The sequence below is a fragment of the Paramisgurnus dabryanus genome, chromosome 4 (assembly GCF_030506205.2).
Source record: "Paramisgurnus dabryanus chromosome 4, PD_genome_1.1, whole genome shotgun sequence".
Lineage (NCBI taxonomy): Eukaryota > Metazoa > Chordata > Actinopteri > Cypriniformes > Cobitidae > Paramisgurnus > Paramisgurnus dabryanus.
This window is the reverse complement of record NC_133340.1, coordinates 21,744,826-21,766,539: the sequence shown is the minus strand read 5'-3', so window position 1 is coordinate 21,766,539 and position 21,714 is coordinate 21,744,826. Positions and strand designations below refer to the sequence as shown.

The 21,714-nt window shown below is 37.0% G+C and overlaps 2 protein-coding genes across 3 annotated transcripts; both read left to right on the top strand.

Annotated features, from left to right (window-relative positions):
* Positions 1 to 4,525: 4,525 nt before the first annotated feature.
* LOC135760415 (cell adhesion molecule CEACAM6-like) lies at positions 4,526 to 11,316 on the top strand. Of its 2 annotated transcripts, XM_065274398.2 has the most exons (10): positions 4,526 to 4,583; positions 5,090 to 5,144; positions 5,523 to 5,870; positions 8,697 to 8,960; positions 9,066 to 9,332; positions 9,428 to 9,536; positions 9,834 to 9,860; positions 10,318 to 10,372; positions 10,447 to 10,518; positions 10,614 to 11,316. In XM_065274398.2, exons 1-10 carry the CDS (start codon positions 4,581 to 4,583, stop codon positions 10,641 to 10,643), a joined length of 1,230 nt encoding a protein of 409 aa, XP_065130470.1. In that variant the 5' UTR covers positions 4,526 to 4,580; the 3' UTR covers positions 10,644 to 11,316. The 2 variants fall into 2 exon arrangements, with proteins under 2 accessions (XP_065130470.1, XP_065130471.1); XM_065274399.2 differs by lacking the exon at positions 9,834 to 9,860.
* Positions 11,317 to 11,451: 135 nt separating this feature from the next.
* On the top strand, positions 11,452 to 18,837 carry LOC135760417 (uncharacterized). Its single transcript, XM_065274400.2, has 8 exons — positions 11,452 to 12,250; positions 12,574 to 12,617; positions 13,351 to 13,695; positions 13,792 to 14,043; positions 16,975 to 17,086; positions 17,266 to 17,320; positions 17,395 to 17,466; positions 17,542 to 18,837. The coding sequence occupies exons 2-8, from the start codon at positions 12,575 to 12,577 to the stop codon at positions 17,575 to 17,577; spliced, it is 915 nt and encodes a 304-aa protein (XP_065130472.1). The 5' UTR covers positions 11,452 to 12,250; position 12,574; the 3' UTR covers positions 17,578 to 18,837.
* Positions 18,838 to 21,714: the final 2,877 nt, after the last annotated feature.

Here is a 21,714-nt window from a genome sequence, read left to right as displayed (position 1 = left end):
AATGACATATATTATTATTTCTAGAGCTATTTGTCTCTTTGTTAGACTTAAGTAGGTTAATTGAGGTGTCTCTTTAAATAAGCAGAGACTTATGACTGTAATCTATACATACACTTAAGACATAAACAAATGTTTTTATTAGAAAAAGAATACTTTGGAGATCATTTTGTTTATATGTGCCCTGTCAATAACAGAAAGATTTTACGTTCGCTTGTTTGCATCTCACTCGTGAGTGCACTATTGAGGGCACTTAAACGCGCGCGCACACAGAGAACGAAGGCGAATCCCAAACACCGCAGCATAAAAACGTTACGTTGTTTTTCATTGCTTTATTCGGCACATGTATGTTAATGGACTATTCAGTATGAGACACATTTGCGCGACTCTCTGTAAAGTTTACACATCAAGAGTTCTGATCTTTGAAGAGCGTACTCACTGTGATGATCACGTCTGGACCGGACACAACCGCATGTGCCTCTGTGCGTACTTTAGCGCCTTTTTGCGGTTAAATACATCCACGCCGCATACATGTTGCTTCAGACAAGCACGTGCAGGTCGCGGTTTCTGTTTGCGTCATCACAACATTTCGGCCGTATTGTTTCGGTGATAAAAGTCTTTCGGCCGAAAGCCGAAAATGCTATTTTGGGGCATTTTCGGCCGAAAATTTTCGGTGGCCGAATATTCGGTGCATCCCTATTAAACACTGGATGTTTGTTTTTAGTGGATAGTAAAGTGGTTTATAGTTAAGGTCTAGTAACAGTAAGTGCTGGCAGCAACTTACTGCAATTCAAATGAATTCATACACTGTAAAAAGATTCCGTAGAAATTACAGTATTTCTGGCAGCTGGATGCCAGTAACTTACTGTAAATTTTAATTTATGTTATTTACTGACAACAGTTTGTTCAAAGTTAAATGAACCTTAAACATTAACAAGTCTTTGTCTTACAGAATAAAAATATAAAATAACAGCCTCATGCAAAGCATTCTGGGAACCAAAAATCCTCATTAACCTTTTTCTGGGTTTTTCCTACATATTTTGTTTCCCAGAATGCTTTGCATGAGGCTGTTATTTTAGTTTTATTCTGTAAAGATACAGACTTGCTAATGTTTAAATTTCATTTAACTTTGAACAAACTGTTGCAGGTAATTAACATAAATTTAAATCTACAGTAAGTTACTGGCATCCAGCTGCCAGAAATACTGTAATTTCTACGGAATCTTTTTACAGTGTATCAGCATCATCTATTTTAAAATACTGTTGTATTTCAATGATTATTTCTGTCAAGATAATCTTTAACTAACATTGTGAAGTTACTGCTATCTGCCTCTAGATGTCAGGTTGGTAAGAGTTGAATCTTTAAAGATGTAAAGTGAACTTTCTGTTTTATATATTATTTACTCAACACTTTTGACAGAGATTCTGTATTGGCAAATTATTTATTTGACATAAAACAAACATATTGATGTAATGATCTGGAAAGTTTTGTCAGGATGTGAGGAGGATGATCTTATTTCTTTTTTAGACCGTAATTTGACATATTACTGAATAAAATCTGAATGGTCAGAATTGAGAGGATATGTTGCTTTAGCTTCCTTTTGCCTTATACATCTTAATTATCGGTTAATAAAAAAGCTAACTAAAAGAGCGTTTATTCTTTGTTGTTTCTTATTGGTTATTCATGGCACGCGGGCACCGATCACTTGTTTTCTTTATTATTTCCTTTGTCGGGTTAATTGTGCATTGTTGGAGAGGATGAGTAGTGGGAACCACTTTTTGGTTGACCGCATTTGTTGTCTAATCATGTTTTATGTGCTTTAAGGGGTCATATTATCAGATTTTTTAAGATGTAAAATAAGTATTTGGTGTCCCCAGAGTGTGTATGTGAAGTTTTATCTCAAAATACTCCACAGATAATTAATAATTAATTAATAATTAATTTAATTAATTAATAATATCATGTTAAAATTGCCACTTTGTAGGTGTGAGCAAAAGTTTGCATTTTTTGGTGTGTCCTTTAAAATGCAAATGAGCTGCAGAAATGCAAACACTGATCACAATGATGGTGGTTTGTTGCAATTGAAACTCAGTTTTGCTGTTAATAATCTTTTCTCTCTCTTTCTCTCTCTCTATCTTCACTAAATAGCAGTGCTGTGGTTGGATAGTGCAGATAAAGGGGGCGGTATTATTGTAATTCGCCTTGCTACCTACCTCACAACACAGGCAAAATCTGAATGGCCTAATGTGTCATGTGCTTGCAGAGAATGGTCTACGAAAACTAAGTTACTGGGTTGATCTTTTTCATATTTTCTAGTTTGATAGAAGCACTGGGGAACCAATCATAGCACTTAAACATGAAAAAAGTCAGATTTTGATATGACCCCTTTAAATAAAACTAAGAGCAAAATAAATCGTCAGTGCTTTATTTAAGTCAGGATGACCGACTGCGAACAAATAACGAGCACACTACTTAACCTCTACATGGCTATAGACCTTTTGCGAGTAGACGTCACAGTTACGTCACTGCAAGCTGCGAGCGCAATGTGGTGGCAGAAAAACAGTGGAAATGAATTTTACACGAGTGAAACGAGCAAGAGAACTCACTAGAAAATGTCTTCTTGTGCTGTTGGGTGTCAGAATAGGAATTCAGAACAACACAAATCTAGAGCACCATAACGATGAGAGATTCTCCTGCTGTATTTTCTTATTTGTCTCAGATGGAGTCTTCTGAAGGGATTTACATGACCCTTGACCCCAAGACCATGAGTGCTGATTATGACACACTGAATGTGAGTTACTCAGTGGTTCTTGTTAGGTTTTGGTCATTATGTAGAGTTTATAATATGATGCTTTGGTTCTGTTTTCTAGAATGTGAGGAAACCCACTGATAACAGATCTCTGAATCCAGACAAATGATTCACACAACACACAGTTCTGCCTCCAAAAACTCTTATGGGGGGATGATGGCGCAGTGTATAAGACACACACCTTTGGTGTGAGAGACCCGGGTTCGAATCCACTGTGATGCACTGTGATATCCTGAGCAAGACACTTAACCCAGAGGCATGTGACCTATCACATATATAGCAATTGTAAGTCGTTTTGGATAAAAGCGTCAGCTAAATGAATAAGTAAGTAATGGCGCTTTTCCATAGCACAGTATCCAACGGTTTAGTTTAGTTTAGTTTTGAGCCTCATTGAAGTTGCATTTAGGCATATATAATGCTGACGTGCTCGTCGCGAATGTTCCGCCACAAAGTGGAAGTCTGGAAAAAACTGTTTTGGTGTCCCAGATAGCATGCAACCACTGAAACAATGTTAAAAATCGTTGATTTGTCAATGTTAATACCATTGAATCAAAATCACGTTTGCACCCTCCATTAATATTGAAAAAATATTGAAATTTCAACAAATCACCATTATCGTGATCAGTGTTTGCTTTAGCTGGGCCCTTTACTCTTGTGTTTTAATGGAAAGTTTTCTTTGGCTGCTGAAGCAGTGTTTTAAAATACATCTGCTATTGCAAAGAAAACAAAGATCTAATGTTATCAAGTAGTTTAATTCTTGTAGATATACCTAAATAATATGAATGCAATACTGTTAAAGTTATGCAAAAAAAAAAGGATTTTACAGTACTAGTTGGAAACTGTGTCAGGTCTGTTATTTTGAGGTTTACAAAAACACATTTAAAAAGTTAAACTACAGAATCTATCTCTGACGTCATGAATCGGTCTATGAATCTCATCAATGGTGATGATCAACAAAAGAAAGCTTCATGCTGCAATGCATGCTGGTTTTCATCGTAGTGCTAAACTAATTTATGACTCCCAGCACACATTGCAGTTGATCGTTTTATATGAATTTGTTTGATGATTGTCACCAATGTTGAGATTTGTAGGATGAGTAGTAATGTCTGAATGTGTCAGCAATTTTTCCGTTTGTCTTGTCACAGTGTATTTACAAAACAAAACAATTATAAATGTCAAAAATGGATCAACATAATCATGTAAAGCAGCTTAGTTTTATATAATCTTGACTTCTTCACAAAAAGCAACCAGTTTCAACTTAACTTTGAAACGCATCTTTCTTTTCCAATGCACATGTGTTTCTACATAAACACATACAAACACACAAAAAAAGATAATAAAGATTTAACTTAGTGAATAACAAGAGTCAAGGACCCAACTAAAGCAAACACTGATCACAATAATGGTGGTTTGTTGAAATTTCAATATTTTTTCAATATTAATGGAGGGTGCAAACCTGATATTGATTCAATGAAGTTAACATTGACAAATCAACTGTTTTTAACATTGTTTCAAGGGTTTGCATGCTCTCTGGGGTCCCTGATTCTCAACCTGTGGATGTCTTTTATTGCTAAATGGGACTTTGGGAACTTATTTTAGAAGGATGTCTGCTTGTTTTCACACATCTGTTGCTAAAAAAATTCATGTGCAGTCAGCTGTTTTTTTCTCACAGAAGTTAAAAGAGGAAGAGGAGGTACAGTAATGTGTCTTGGGTCGTTTGCTTGTTTGGCTTCACTTCTTGACGTTTCATTGGCATCGTTAGGCTTCAGATATTATGGTAATGTCTTTGATTTCATAACTCTTTGGCAGTTTGTGTATTTCAGGAGGGTTTTTCTTGATTTTTCCTCAGACGTTTATTACTGGAGTAAGTGTTAGTCATGAATACATAAACATGTTAAGAGATTAAGGCAGTTTGCTTAATGCTCAGCTATAGATCATTATGGGGTGGTTTCCCAGACAGGGATTAGCTTAAGCCAAGACTAAGCCTTGGAAACATAACTAGTTTTAACAAACATGCCTTCCTAAAATCACTACTTGTGTGCATTTTGAGGCAAAACAAAGGGCACTGATGTATTTTAAGATATGTCAGCGCAAGTTGTTTTCAGTTTGGACAGCTCTTACATTTATTTTAGTTTAGGACTAGTCTAATCCCTGTCCAGGAAACCGTCCCAATAAGTCTGAAATCAGCATTCAGTAAAAGCTTTTGCGGCATTTTAAAGTTAACTTAAGAATTCCATTTTGTTGAGGTCCTGCTTGATAAATCTCACAGTCGATATCTTGCAGGTGTGTCCAGGTGTATTTTTCCAATTTTTGTTCTGGATCTCTCTGATGAAAACAGGTATAGTCTTATCTGTGATGTGTGATTTCAGTGCATGCCATTTCTGCAAAGTCTGTGTCCTGATAAGCAGTAAGCAAAAGTGCTTTCACATATTTGTTTAAAATAACGTAAAGTGTCTTGTTCACATCTGGGTTGAAAGAGGAAAAGGCTGCTGAAAATCTAGATGCATTTGTTTTAACCCTCTCCAAAAACTTCCATAACGTCATCTTAACGCCTATAGTCATGTGTTGAAACATAAAGAGGAAGGATGTTGCATTCGGTGGAGAATTAACAAACAGAACTCTCTTTTATAACATAAAAGTTTTTTATGTTTTCTTTAGCATTTTGCTTTATTTCATCAGCATCTCAAACATGACAAAGGTTTTGCATGTGTTCCAGGTTTACAACAGCGTGTGGTTACTCATATTATCAGCACTATGTGTGTTGTCCGACAGTCGACGGTTCTCATACCCTGCTCATACGGTCACTCCAGACACGAGAGCTTGTACATAGAGGAATGGGTTTATCAGAGATCACCGGAGGACAGTGATAGGGTCGTCTCTCAGGACCCTGCGTTTGAAGGCCGTGTGGAGTTTGTGAACTCAACTGGAGGTGGCGGTGGCAACTGCTCGCTGTTGCTGAAGAACGTGAGAGACAGTGATGCCGGCATCTTCAGGATTAGGTTCAGAAGCGGTGTTTCTTTACAAACCTGGTCAAAGTCTAGTGGTGTCAGTCTGAAAGTAACAGGTACATTGGATGGCGTGCTTAAATAGAAGCCAAACTTTTAAATTTGAGACATGGGTTAGTTTAAATAAAGTTATTAAGTTATAAGAAAGTTGAAATGAATTCAATTTTAAGTGCAACAAGGACTTTTGTTTTTGTAGTGTAGGTGGATGTTTTCTTAAATTAGTGCTTTAATTTATCTTTCTTTTAATCTGTTTTCTCTGCAAGATTTACCAATGGTGATAAGAGTTTCATTTCCTATAACTTAGGGTTAAGAATTGGTATAAAAAGCTTTTCACACCTTGTGCAGAAGTTGTCCGTGCCTACAAATGATGTGTACTCTGATTGTTCTTGGTCTATTAGGCACGGAGTACAGTCAGTTTTTTTTTACGAATACGCATGAACGTACGGTCATATGCATGGCTGTGCAAAGTATAGTTTATTTGACTCGTACGTGTAGGCAGACGTTCGACGCATGCGCACTGTGACAAAATTAAACGCATCTCCTGGGCTACATACTACATTCTTCTGTTGGCGCATATGTGACGCGTACAATGTATGCTGGGGTTCATAAATCCTGCGGTGTGTGTACAGTACATGCACACTCTTCCACGAATGAAAATTGCGTCACACGTACTGTACGAGGACCCGCGAATACACGGAAAAATGGAACATACTTTGGCAATTTATTTTTTAATTTTTTAAAGTGGAATACTCCTATAAGGCTGCTTAGGCTGGGGGGGCTATACTTCTGCAAAGGACCTACGCCATAGGCTGTACATAGCCTAATGCTCACCTCTCCAAAACATAACAACACACAGTTTTCGTCATCAAATTTTTTCATCCCCACGTGTACTGCATGCGTAGGTCCCACACGTGCCTACAGTAGAATGTGATATGTAGACCAGGAGATACATTGCCTTTTCTTCACAATGCGCATGCGTTGAACGTCTGTGTATGACTCAAATAAACTGTACTTTGCAAGGCTGTGTGTTCGACCGTCTAGATTTAATACAGTTTTAGTTAAGCAACAAGCATATGATATGTCAAAACTTGGTTTTCAACAACAGCTAATTTAACTTAATGGCTCGGTTCCATTTAGTTTTCTTGTCGTATAAATTGCTTAAAGAGCAACTATGGTGCGATTTACGATTTTAAATGTATTTTTGTGTGTAAGTGTGTATGCAAATGGTACAAATCACAAAGTTAAAGATGACGAGAGTTATCGTCTCCCATGTAATCTCTTTTCTTGGACTACAACAAACACACGGACTGTAGGCAACAGTTTACTCTCAGGATTGATGATGTAGACATGACCGACATTATCATAATTCCTCCCGCTTGGACTCACATGCTGTAAATTAAATCCTGTAAGCATTCCCAGATAGCATGCAACTATTGAAACAATGTTAAAAATCGTTGATTTGTCAATGTTAATACCATTGAATCAATATCACGTTTGCACCCTACATTAATATTGAAAAAATATTGAAATTCCAACAAATCACCATTATCGTGATCAGTGTTTGCTTTAGTTGGGCCCTTTACTCTTGTGTTGTAATGGTAAGTTTTCTTTGGCCGCTGAAGCGGTGTTTTAAAATACATCTGCTATTGCAAAGAAAACAAAGATCTAATGTTATCAAGTAGTTTAATTCTTGTAGATATACCTAAATAATATGAATGAAATACTGTTAAAGTTATGCAAAAAAGTGATTTTACAGGACTAGTTAGAAACCATGTCAGGTCTGTTATTTTGAGGATTACAAAAGCACATTTAAAAAGTTAAATTTTTGAATCGATCTCTGACATCATGAATCGGTCTATGAATCTCATCAATGGTGACGATCAACAAAAGAAAGCTTCATGCTGCAATGCATGCTGGGTATCATCGTAGTACTAAACTAATTTATAACTCCCAGCATGCATTGCAGTTGATCGTTTTATTTGAATTTGTTTGATGATTGTCACTATTGTTGAGATTTGTAGGATGAGTAATGATGTCTGAATGTGTCAGCAATTTTTCTGTTTGTCTTGTCACAGTGTGTTTACAAACCAAAACAATTATAAATGTCAAAAATGGATCAACATAATCATATAAAGCAGCTTAATTTGATATAATCTTGACTTCTTCACAAAAAGCAATCCGTCCCAACTTAACTTTGAAACACATCTTTCTTTTCCAATGCACATGTGTTTCTACATAAACACATACAAACACACACAAAAAAAGAATATAAAGATTTAACTTAGTGAATAACAAGAGTCAAGGACCCAACTAAAGCAAACACTGATCACAATAATGGTGATTTGTTGAAATCTCAATATTTTTTCAATATTATTGGAGGGTGCAAACCTGATATTGATTCAATGCATTTAACATTGACAAATCAACTGTTTTTAACATTGTTTCAATGGTTTGCATGCTATCTGGGATTACTTCTTAATTAATTTTTTCAAACATTGTAAGGAGCGTCACATTTCCGGCTGACGTCAGAGGCCTATCTCAACGTACAGATTAACTGGCCAATCAGGGACACAGAGCTTTTCAAATCAATATGTTTTGTACAAAAGTAGAGCGTTTGAGGAAGGCAGGGAAATCTAGAGCTACAAAAATGTGGAAAAAATTTGTTTTTTGAATATTATACTAAATACACAAAAAAACTTTGTTGTTTTTTAGCAATGAAATAGGTGCACTTTAAAACAGCTGGCATTGCAGCACTATTAAAAGCCTTCTAATGCATCATCTCATGAAAGCAGTGTTTACCAATGTGTCTCATCATTATCTCACAATAAATGCATTAGAGATAAAGGTGTAAAGGAGATAAATGCATCGAGATCTTTTTGGTGTAGATGCAGAGTTAGAGGTGATCTCCCAGTATGATGTGGTGACAGAAGGAGATTGGTTGGTGTTTTTCTGCGGCTCTTGCGTCCCCTCCATCATTGTGCCCACCTACATCTGGAGGAAAGATGGTCGTTTGTACAGTCAGAACTATGGGACCAACCAGCTTGATCTGAACTCTGTTAGACTGGAGGATGCAGGTCGATATTTCTGCATGTTAAGCGGTCATGAGGGACTCAACTCTTCGTCTGTGGCCGTTAAGGTTAGACCTGGAGGTAAGGCATCATGCCACGTGTACAGTAAACCTTAAAAATGGGAAAATGGAAGTGTTATTAATATTATATATGTCCCCATGAATATACACTTATTTTTCTTGTTAGATCCTCCAAAGAACACAACAATACGCATCAGTCCATCTGCTGTAATAATGGAGGGTGATTCAGTGACTCTGACCTGCAGCAGTAAATCAAATCCACTTGTTCACAACTACAGCTGGTTTAAGGTGAATGAAACATCATCTGTTGGATCTGGACAGACGTACAGCATCACTAACATTAACTCCAGTCACAGTGGATGGTTTTACTGTGAAGCTCAGAATAAATATGGATCTCAGAGATCAAATGCTGTTCTGCTGATGATTGTAACAGGTTTGTGTTTTTGACTGATCTGGAAACAGCTCTGTACAGAATACACATCATGAATGATGTTATATTTATCATTTGTCTTTTTCTCTACATGGCAGGAGGAGACAGACTGGCTGTGAGTAAGGTTACAGTGGGAGTAATACCGGCTGTTGTCATCACATCTGTATCTGTGATACTTTTGGTTGTTTTTGGGATCTGTATCAGTAGGTGAGAATTTAAAGGGGACATTTCACAAGACTTCTTTAAGATGTAAAATACATTTTTGGTGTCCCCTGAGAGCCTATGTAAAGTGCTCAAAATACCCTACAGATAATTTAATACAGCATGCTAAAATTGCCGCTTTGTAGGTGCAAACAAAAATGTATCATTTTTGGGTATGTCCCCCTAACTGCAAATGAGCTGAAGCAAACACTGATCACCATAATCATGGTTTGTTGAAATTGAAACTCAATTGTGCTGTCAATTATTTTTTTTCTCTCTCTTTCTTTCTGCACTGAATGGCAGTGCTGTGGTTGGAGAGTGCAGATTAAGGTGCTTTTTATTATATTAAGATCCCTTTTGACATCATAAGGGGAGCCACATTTGATAGAATTTATGTGGACCTTTCATTTACATTAATGCATTTATCAGGATGGCCAGCATGAAACAATTGTGAAAATTTCTATGAATCTCTCTCACTAAACGAGTACCTACAATCAAAGACTGCAAATGTCACAATCTTGCAATCAAAGATTATTTTCTTGTTGTGTCAGACATTTAGCATGATCCAACAACCTACACCTGCCGAGTAGCCAATTAAAATGCAACATATATTGACATGAAAATGTTTTATTGCATACACTCTTACAGTGTGAAGGCACTGCTGAGTTTAACAACGACTTTAAAAGATATATTTAAAGAGGGTCACCATATGTGCTGTTATAAACATACAGACACTACCTAGAGAAGTTGATGTCTCCAAAATAAATAAGCATTTCTTGCTTCACAGGAAAAGAGCGACATCAGACGTTCAAAACAACAAAAATCTACAGCACCATAGAGCGGTGAGAGATTCTCCTTCTGTATTTTCTCATTTGTGAGCTGTCAGTTTGATTTTCTCATTAATCTGTGTCATCAGATTGAGTCTTCGGAAGAGACTTACATGACCCTTGACCCCAAGACCATGAGTGCTGATTATGACACACTGGATGTGAGTTACTCAGTGGTTCTTGTTACATTTTGGTCCTCATGTAGAGTTTATAATATGATGCTTTGGTTCCTATGTATTTTTAATCTGTTTTACAGAATGTAAGAAAATCCACTGATAAGAGATAACCCTGAAAGCACACAGCTGCCATCAAAAACAGCTGGAGAGGACAGAAGAAGATATAATGACATTAAACACTGGATGCTTGTTTTAGTGAATAGTGAAAAGTTAAGGTCTAGTAACACATTAAGTGTTAGCAGCAAGTGATGCAATTTAAGTTCATTCATATCAGCATCATCTATGCTAGAAATACAATATTTTTGTATTTTTCAATTTTAAAGGGGACATATTATTTGACACTTTTGGTGTCCCAAGAGTGTGTCCATGTAGGTACAACACAGTCTCACGGCAAGTCGTGTTATGGTAACGAAAATTTTTATTAATTTATTTGTGTTTGATGACACGAATTTCCGCTGTTTTTTGTGTCTCTGGAGACGAATGTCTACTTCATCCTTCCCAGCACAAATTTCTATCAATGGCTGTTCGTGTCTGTGGCACGACTTTCTTTATCGTGTCATTTTATATTTAGTTTTCTCATCGTTTTTTCATATTTTTAAATCATTGTCGCTTGGGGTTAGGGTTAGATTCTGGGTTTGCATTAGGATGTAATTTATGCATTAGTTTCTACATGTTTTTCGTCCGCTTTTAAAACTATTCTCGTCTGGAGTTGGGGTTAGAGTTGGGGTTTGGGTGAGGAAGTCGCAGAAAGTGATTCTAACCCAAACATCAAGCGACAATGGTCAAAAAATAGAAAACAATGATGAAAAACAAAATATAAAATGACACGATAAAGTAAGTAGTGTCACAGACACGAACAGCCATTGATAGAAATTCGTGCTGGGAAAGACAAAAAAGACATTCGTCTCCAGAGACACGAAAACAGCGGAAATTTGTGTCATCACACATGAATAAATTAATCAAAATTTTCATTACTACAACATGACTTACCGTGAGACTGGGTTGGAGCAAAATGTGCCACTTTTGGTTGTGTCCTTTATAATGCAAAATGTTGAATAATGCAGATTAAGGGACAGTATTGTTTTAATAAAATCCCCTTTTGACATCACAATAGGGAGCTAAAATTCAATTACCTATTAACATGCTTGTAGAGAATGGTTTACCAAAACAAAGGGGTTGATCTTTATCACATTTTCTATGTTGATAGAAGCACTAGGGATCCAATTATAGCACTTAAACATGGAAAAAGTCAGATTTTCATGATATATCCCCTTTAATGAGGATTGTTGTCAAGATATGTCACTAACATTGTGTAGTTACTGATGTCTGCCTCTAGATGTCAGGTTAGTTATAGTAGAATTTGTAAAGGTGTAAAGTGAACTGTTCGATTATTAATGAGTTTCTGTATTTGAAAATAATAAAGCATTAAGATATTTATTGACAAATCTGTCCTTTAACTTGTGTCTTTATCATGTGTTTTATCAATTTCGTACATGTCCAAGGGGTGTTTAGTTAAAAATTTGTAGGTGGCGCTATAGAGCCATTTTCCATATATATTGCATGTGAAATTAGAAAGTCTCGCTCTGAAGATCTCCTTTAGCGTTTGTTTCCGGGAAGAAGCAGACAGGAGGAAGTATGGAGATACCGGACGTGTCAGATAAACTTCTCTGCTGCAAACAATAAAACAACTGAACACAGAAGACGACGATAAAGCAAGGTCAGACTAAAGCTCACTTAATATAGTTTATATTATATACAACTTAATAAATATTATAAATATCAATAAATATTATATTTGTTGTTATATATAGTCATGTGTAGACCATCCTTATGAATTGTATAAATACTGCATTACTAAAGCTTCCTTATGATTTAAATACATTATTCATTATGCAATTACAATAATAATAAATATGTCTCTTTTACTAAGTTAACTAAAAATCATGCAAATACACTATAATAATAGTGGATAATATATACTATATAAATAAATATACCTGTTTTAAATTTTTTGTAATTTAAAATCTTTATGTCTTACAGAATGTTTGGTCTTTTCTCTCTAATCCGTCTGCTTGTGATCCCAGGTAAGACTGAAAACTGACTTCACATGTTATTTTCTTCAACTTAGCATTTAAAATTTTGGCTAGTGGTGAGTTTCTGTAACTTATAACAATACATTGATATGACATATTTTGAAAAGAATGAACATACATTAAAAATAGTAAGTTAAAAAGACTTAAAAGCATTTTGATTGTATTTAAAAATCTAAGACAGTAAATCTTTTTACACTGAACCTTAAAGGGATAGTTCAACCAAAAATGATATTAAACATGATTTACTCACCCCCAAGCCATCCGGGATGCATATCATTTTTCATATGAAGACATTTTCAGTTATTTTAGAAAATGTCTTAGATCTGCCAGTCGAAGTTACGTGGTCCATATCCTTCAAGTCTAAAAAATTTGCATTTATCCTTCCCCAAAGAAATCCAAACCGCTCCAGGATAATAAACAAAGGTCTTCTTAGGGTAATCCGAGCAGTGTTGTCTTGAGCTTAATGACAGAAAAAGGAAACATACTTTACTGTACATTTGAAAAAACCTAAATACCTTTATAATACATACTGTGAAATTTGTTTAAATCCATTTTATGTTTTTCCCTTGGCTATGTATACTGTGTTAGACTTGATGACACTAGTTCTATTGCATATACGTATTGCTGTTCTTGTGTTGCTATAAATGCTTCTATTGTTTACCTCATTTGTAAGTCGCTTTGGACAAAAGCATCTGCTAAATGACTAAATGTAAATGTTTTTCAGCAATATGTGGCCAAAAATGGACAGTGAACTACTTCAACAGAGTAAACTGCGCCCTGAAGGGCTCAACCACATTTCTGTCGGGCAATTTCACATATCCTGATGGTCTAACTATAACCAAGATATTTTGGACCACAGATCCAATAAAATGCGATGAGAAGGCGCCCGATCTGTCTAAAGTACCAGAATATAAAGACAGAGTTAAGTACATTATGGGTGAAAAACAAAACTTTCTCAAACTGAGTAATGTAACAGATCAGGATGGACATAGGTACTGCATGAAAATCTTGACAAATTTAAAAAAAGAAAAATATTTGGGTCGTCCTGGAATTAAGCTAAAAGTGACAGGTACAGTAAAACTACAGTAACACCATTGTGGTGTCAGAGACTTCACCTATACACACATTTAAACTCAATATGTAAACTGCTTTTTTGTCTTTGTAGAGCTCAGGGTTGAGGTTCCTGAAGAGGTTGTTGAGGGAAATTCTGCAGTTTTATTTTGTAAAAGCACATGCCTCCTTGCAAGCAACACAAACTTTACCTGGTATAAAAACAAAAGTCCTTTATCAGAATCATTCAGTAGTAATAAACTGAAACTGCAGTCTGTGAGCAGAGATGATGAAGGAAACTACAGCTGTGCTGTGAGAGGAGATGAAGATCTGAAATCTCCAGATGTCACACTGATGATTCTTACAGGTAAAATAATCTGCAGGATTTACTCAAGATTCAGTTAAATATTGGTGAGAGCAACTCTTAACCGTTTTAGAGTTTATATCATCACATTAAAGGGACTGGTCATATAATTTTATATATAATTTAGAGTCAAGGACCCAACTAAAGCAAACACTGATCACAATAATGGTGATTTGTTGAAATCTCAATATTTTTTCAATATTAATGGAGGGTGCAAACCTGATATTGATTCAATGAAGTTAACATTGACAAATCAACTGTTTTTAACATTTTTTCAATGGTTTGCATGGGGTGTGATAGCTCTATATCATCACGGCTGTGATTAGGCCAGTGGCACGAGGCCTTGACGGAGTCTTTAAAGTTGTTCTGTTGCATTGTTCCTTCGCATTGTTCCGCTGACCGGATTGATCTGCGGACCTGATCTAAATTTGCCAAAGTGACGAGTGCCCGAAACTGTCCCAAGAGAGGGAGAGTCCCACAGCGAGCTTGCAGGTTGGGTGTCGCACTGTGAACTTAGATGAAGAAGAGCTGTGAGAGCGCTCCTTTTGACCTTTGATGAGTCCAACCCATTATAGTTGAGGTAGCCAATGGGGGGGAAGTTGTCGATTGAGCCTGCTCCGTCTCTGGCCATTGCCATTCAGATGCCAGATCTCCGGTCTCTTTTCCATTGTTGGGTCTGACATATCGCATCTTCCCCTTCACAATACCCATACATTTTCTATGGGGTTAAGGTCAGGCCAGTTTGCTGGCAATTAAGAACAGGGATACCATGGTCCTTAAACCAGGTATTGGTAGCTTTGGCACTGTGTGCAGGTGCCAAGTCCTGTTGGAAAATGAAATCTGCATCTCCATAAAGGTGGTCAGCAGCAGGAAGCATGAAGTGCTCCAAAACTTTCTGGTGTAAGGCTGCGTTGAACTTGGACCTCAGAAAACACAGTGGACCAACACCAGCAGATGACATGGCACCCCAAACCATCACTGACTGTAGAAACTGGACCTCATGCAACATGGATTGTGTGCCTCTCCTCCCTTCCTCCAGACTCTGGGACCCGGATTTCCAAAGGAAATGCAAAAATAACTTTCAGTAGCGTAACGAGCCAACACCGGGCCCCTAAGCAGGATTATCAAGGCGGGCCCTCTACTACAGCACGTGATGACGCAAGTCCACAAGCAGGCTACAATGAATAGGACAGGATAGGATCATAGAGACACAGCATAAGAGATGAGATGACTAACAAAATCAAAAATAGGCTACGCGCACCACAACAAAAACAAAACACTGGTGACGGCGCACCATAATATATGAAAAAAAACTGCATGTGACAGCACTACCCACACACATACGTCTAGGTCTAAATACATAAAAAAGATGCTCACTCACATTATAGGCTATAGCGTTACATCATAACCACATTATAATTTATAACTGCATTTTCCGGGCTTCAGTTCTGGATGGCATGATGTAGGTATGTGACAAAAATTTTAAACATGGTTAAATGCTAAAACTAGTTGTTCAGAAAGCTTTAAAACGACACCAAGTCTATGGGTTCAAGAATAACAAAATACTGGCCATTTGAAACTCGAAAATCATCACCTTATTTTGTCCCATTGTTTTCCATTTTGTGGGTGGTAAAACTCCCGTGCATGTCATGATCCTAACAGCCGCGATAGCATAGATAGTCGCGTATTTACATGATGCACACAGCAGCTCTAAACTTCAGACAAAAACACAGCTCAATCATTACACAGAAAGATCGATCCATACTGTTTAAAATCATTTGTTTACTTACTGCTGCACTTTTGTGCTTTGCTTCAGGTGTCTGGTGTAGTGTTTGAGTTTTTAAAGCGTTATTATTTCTTGTTTGTGTTGAGAAACCAAAAGATAAAAACCAGCCGTTTTCAAACGTGCACAGAAACTCTGGGCTCTGATTGGTTGGGCTCTATCGCTAGCGGCAATTTCATTGGGCGATGTAACCTCACAGTTTGCACGTTGCCAAGCATTGAAAACCCATGAGAAAACCCGGGAACAGCAGATGCGATAGGGCCCCCCCGACTGTCAATCAAAATCTTCCAGTTGGGCGGGCCCCTGATTGGTCGGGGCCCGTAAGCACCCCTTACCCTGCTTACAGATAGTTACGCCCCTGATTACTTTAATCAGAGAACATAACTTTGGACCACTCAGCAGCAGTCCAGTCCTTTTGAAGGCGAGACGCTTCTGACGCTGTCTGTTGTTCAAGAGTAGCTTGACACAAGGAATGCGACAGCTGCAACCCATATCTTGCATATGTCTGTGCGTAATGGTTTTTGAAGCACTGACTCCAGCTGTAGTCCACTCTTACTGAATCTCCCCCACATTTTTGAATGGGTTTTGTTTCACGATCCTCTCCAGGTTGCGGTTATCCCTATTGCTTGTACACTTTTTGCTACCACATCTTTTCCTTCCCTTCACCTCTCTATTAATGTGCTTGGACACGGAGCTCTGTGAACAACCTGCCTCTTTTGTACTGACCTTTTGTGTCTTGCCCTCCTTGTGCAAGGTGTCAATGGTCGTCTTTTGGACAGCTGTCAAGTCAGCAATCTTCTCCATGATTGTGTAGCCTACAGAACTAGACTATGGGATGATTTAAAGGCCTTTGCAAGTGTTTTGAGTTAATTAGTTGAGTAGAGTGTGGTACTAGGGGTCTTCAATATTGAACCTTTTCATAATAGTCAAATTTTCTGAAGATACTGAATTTGGAATTTTTCTTAGTTTTCAATAATAAAAAATTAAAATAAATAAACATGCGAAATATATCAGTCTGTGTGTAATGAATGAATTTATATAATAGTTTCACTTTTTGAATGGAATTAGTAAAATAAATCAGCTTTTTTATGATATTCTTATTATATGACCAACACCTGTATATTTATTATGTCTTCTGCTCTACATAATAGAGAGCCCGTGTGTGGGTAAGGTTACATTGGGAGTGACATTGGCTGTCATCATCACATCTGTATCTATGATGCTGTTGGTTGTACTGGTACATGTATGGATTTTTATGAGAAGGTGAGCATTTAAATATCCACTGTTACAAAAGTGTTATATAGTGTGCAATTTGGTTTGATGCCTTGACCTAATTTCAGTTGAAACAGGACGTTTCAAAATAGCTTTCGAAATGGCCAATAGTATTTACACTGTAAAAAGTTAGTTTTCTTTAGAGACTGTTTTCTTTCCTTGTTTCACAGGAAAAGAGCGACATCAGAAGTTCAAAACAACACAAATCTACAGCACCATAAAACGGTGAGAGATTCTCCTGCTGTATTTTCTCATTTGTGAGCGGTCAATTTGATTTTCTCATTAATCTGTGTCATCAGATGGAGTCTTCTGAAATGCCTTACATGACCCTTGACCCCAAGACCACGAATGCTGATTATGACACACTGGATGTGAGTTACTCAGTGGTTCTTGTTAGGTTTTGATGCTCATGTAGAGTTTATAATATGATGTGTTTTTTACTCTAGAATGTGAGGAAATCCACTGATAACAGACAACCTTGAAAGCACACAGTTCTGCCATCAAAACAGCTGGAGTGAACAGAAGATACAATGACATTAAACACTGGGGGCTCTATCTTACACCCGGCGCAATGCAGCGCAATGCGCGACGCAAGTGTCTTTCGCTAGTTTCCACCCTAATTTTCACGTTTAGCGCCGCGTTGTTTAAATAGCAATTGCATTTGCGCCCCCTTTTGCGCCCATGGGCGTTCTGGTCTGAAAACGAGGTGTGTTCAGGCGCATTGTTGGCGCGTTGCTATTTTGAGGCAACTAAAATAGACTACGCCATTGACCAACAAAAACCTGCTCTAAAGTATAAAGTCAATGGCGCAATGTGTTTTATGTTATTTAAAGAGCGCATTAGTAAAATGCGCCTAAACACGGGAGGACAACGCGGGTTTGCTTATCACAAGGTACATAATGCGCAGCAGCACAAAAATGCTTTTAAATATGAAAGATTAAAGGATTGAATGTAAAAGATTATTATTGAATCTCTTGGACATAAATGAGGACAGATTATGAGACGTTAGAAGGCGCAAAGAGCTGCTTCACCTGCAGCCTGCTAAGTAAATAAATGCTTTGCTTTAAACAAATGCGTCTGTTTTTAAATGTTTTTTTTTAATGCTACCTCACGGATTTATTGTCTATGATGACTCTGTACCTGTGGATATGGTGAGATGAGAAACATTTTTAAGTAATGCTTAAAAAAACTCTTTGCTAAAAAAAAACGCTGTCCAAAGTGCTGAAACGTGAGGAGAGCCGTTTGTAAATTCTTTATCTCCTGTTTATTACAAATAAAGTATTTTTAGAGTACAAACCTTATCTTACATGCTTGTAAATAATTTTTTGATGATATTGGATAGCCATACATTAAAAGCAATTACAAGCCTGCTTTTTACTTCCATGACTAAAAGAAAACGGGTTTTAAAGGTTTTGATAAAAAAATAACAATTTCAATACAAGTGAAAAACAACACAATTATTTAACATTAATCTTAAACTGGGGATCTTCTTCCTCCGCTTATTTTTTCAGTTTACAAAGTCCGTCATCTACATAGGGATTAGACATAACGCCAGCGCAACTAGCTTTTAAAGGGGATGAGAGCAGAGACTCTCATTGGTTTATTGCACGTTACGCCCAAAATACTCCCATTACAATAGGACCTACCCTTTTCGACCATGCGCTCGGCGCAAAATCCATTTTTCCCGTCGTTAAATTAGCAAAAGTGGATTCGGACACGCCCATTTAGATGTTGCGCTGTGCGCTTTATAGACAATGCGCTTAGATCGTTAAAATAGGGCCCTGGATGTTTGTTTTTAGTCAATAGTAAAGTGGTTTATAGAAAAGTTTTGTCAGGATGTGAGGAGGATGATCTTATTTCTTTTTTAGACCGTAATTTGACATATTACTGAATAAGATCTGAATGTACAGAATTGAGAGGACATGTTGCTTTAGCTTCCGTTTTCCCTATGCAACTTAATTCTTGAGATGATCTTAAGATCTTATAACAACCTTAATTGGTAAATAAAAAAAGCTAACTAAAAGAGCGTTAATTCTTTGTTGTTTCTTATTGGTTATTCATGGTCACGCGGGCATGATCACTTTTTTGTTTATTATCTCCTTTGTCGGGTTAATTGTGCATTGTTGGAGAGTATGAGTAGTGGGAACCACTTTTTTGTTGACCATATTTGTTCTGGTCTTATCATGTTTTATGTGCTTAAAGGGGTCATATTATCAGATTTGTTTAAGATGTAAAATAAGTATTCAGTGTCCCCAGAGTGTGTATGTGAAGTTTTATCTCAAAATACTCCATAGATAATTAAAGGGGTCATATGATGAAAATGTTAGCATTGCCACTTTGTAGGTTTGAGCAAAAATGTGTCGTTTTGGGTGTGTTTTTTAAAATGCAAATGAGCGGATGAAGTGCAAACACTGATCACAATGATGGTGGTTTGTTGTAATTGAAACTCTATTGTGCTGTCAAGTCCAAAAATGTGTCGTTTTGGGTGTGTTTTTTAAAATGCAAATGAGCGGATAAAGTGCAAACACTGATCACAATGATGGTGGTTTGTTGTAATTCAAACTCAATTGTGCTGTCAAGTCCTTCCTTTCTCTTTATTTCTCTCTGCACTAAACGGCAGTGCAGTGGTTGGAGAGTTCAGATTAAGGAGGCGGTATTATTCTAATAAGATATCCTTATGACATCATAATGAAAGCCAAATTTCAATGACCTATTTTTGCTCACACCTACAAAGTGGCAATGCTAACATTCTCATCATATGACCCCTTTAATAATAGCATGTTAAAATTGCCACTTTGTAGGCTTGAGCCATAGTGTGCCGTTGTTGGGTGTGTCCTTTAAAATGCAAATGAAATCACAAAACTGATCACAATGATGGTGGTTTGTCCCATATGTCGGTCTGCGCGGTATTACTAGACTAGACTGTGATAGATGTGTTTAATTTTTGCGGCCTGTCTACCTACCTGAACTTGTTTAAGATTTTGCCAAAAGATTAATGATGGGTTTAAGCCAATGCCGAAAAACAGGTTTACAAACAGATATGTAACCACGATTTTTCTAAAACTGTACAGTTATGGCTATGTATTTGTGTGTGTGTGTGTGTGTGTCAAATGTGATGCTTTTGTTTGTTTGGTTTGTTTTCAGACATCTCTTGACAGATAACTGCCATCACAGAGTTTTATACTGCTGATCTGAACAAGTGTCACTATCACAATATCATGTTTGTATGTTCAGATCAGCAGTTTCTATTGCAATAGTTATCAGGGGCGTCGCTAGACCCCTTTTACTGGGGCATGTGCCCCAGTGTAAATCTTTTGTGCCCCGGTGTAAATCTCAAGTTAAAATTTTAGAAGTTAAGTGTATTCCTTTACAAAGACAATCGCGGCAAAAACGTATCTTTATGCAAAGTAGTTACACAATTTAGGCTTGTAAAAGCGACGAAGCATTCGCATTGACGCGTGCACGCACGTATCCATAGACGCGCGCGTTTGCGTTCACCGCGCACAACCGCATTCAAAAGGTGACGCCACGCGAGTGCTTATGAAAGCATAACGAAACTAAAGTAAGTTTCTAAATAATAATGCTAATCTTATTTTGACTCGATCAGTATTGGCTTCTGTAGATGGACATCAGAAATGTTTTGTGCAAAGAAGGGAAAGGGAAGAAGAAAGGAGAGATGATGAGTTTAAGGGAGGTAAGACAAACTACATCCTCACCCTGTCAGATCTCAAACAGAGGAAAAATCTCAGGAAAACCTCTGTCAAGTCTATAGAATTGCATTGTTGCTGAGAAAATCAACAGATGTATGTGTTATACTCTTCTGTATTTTGAGATATGAAATTAATATTTAGTTTACTAATATTTAACTCTAGTACACTAACTTACATAACAGCAGTAACTATGACTGAGATTATTTAGTATAGCAGTCATAAAATGACTGGTTTCTTAAAATATTCTTGTAAAAATAAGTTATTAATCATTGCTATCATTGTATAATGTAGAAAATATTTCTCTGCTGTCATTATTTATGCCTCCAAACATGTTAATAATGTTAGGTATGATGAAGATTACACTTTTATATATGTATCTTTCGCAGTAACTGTTGCACTAGAATAGTGGGTTAAGCAAATGACATTGTATAAAAGTGTTACACACTTCTCGCACACAGCAGGCTTTAAAAAAAAAATCAGCAAAAAATTGGGGGCCTGTGCCCCAGTAGAGCTTTATGTCTAGCAACGCCCCTGGTAGTTATAATAAAACATTCAAGTGCAGCACTTTTATTTTCGCACCACATTTAAAAGGGGAAGAGGATGTAAAGTATTGTGTCTTGGGTCATTTGGTCTCTTTGCTTGTCTGGCTTCACTTCTTGACGTTTCATTGGCATCATCAGACTTTAGATATCATGGTAATGTCTTTGATCTCATAACTCATTGACTTTTAGTGCATTTCAAGAGTGATTCTCCTCAGACATTTATTACTGGAGTAAGGTTTAGTTATAGACTCAAACACTGAAGACATAAACATTTTAGGAGATATAGGAAGACTTGCTTAATGCTCATTTATAGATCATGCAATTATGATAAATCTGAAATCAGCTTTCAGTAAAAGCTTTTGCTGAA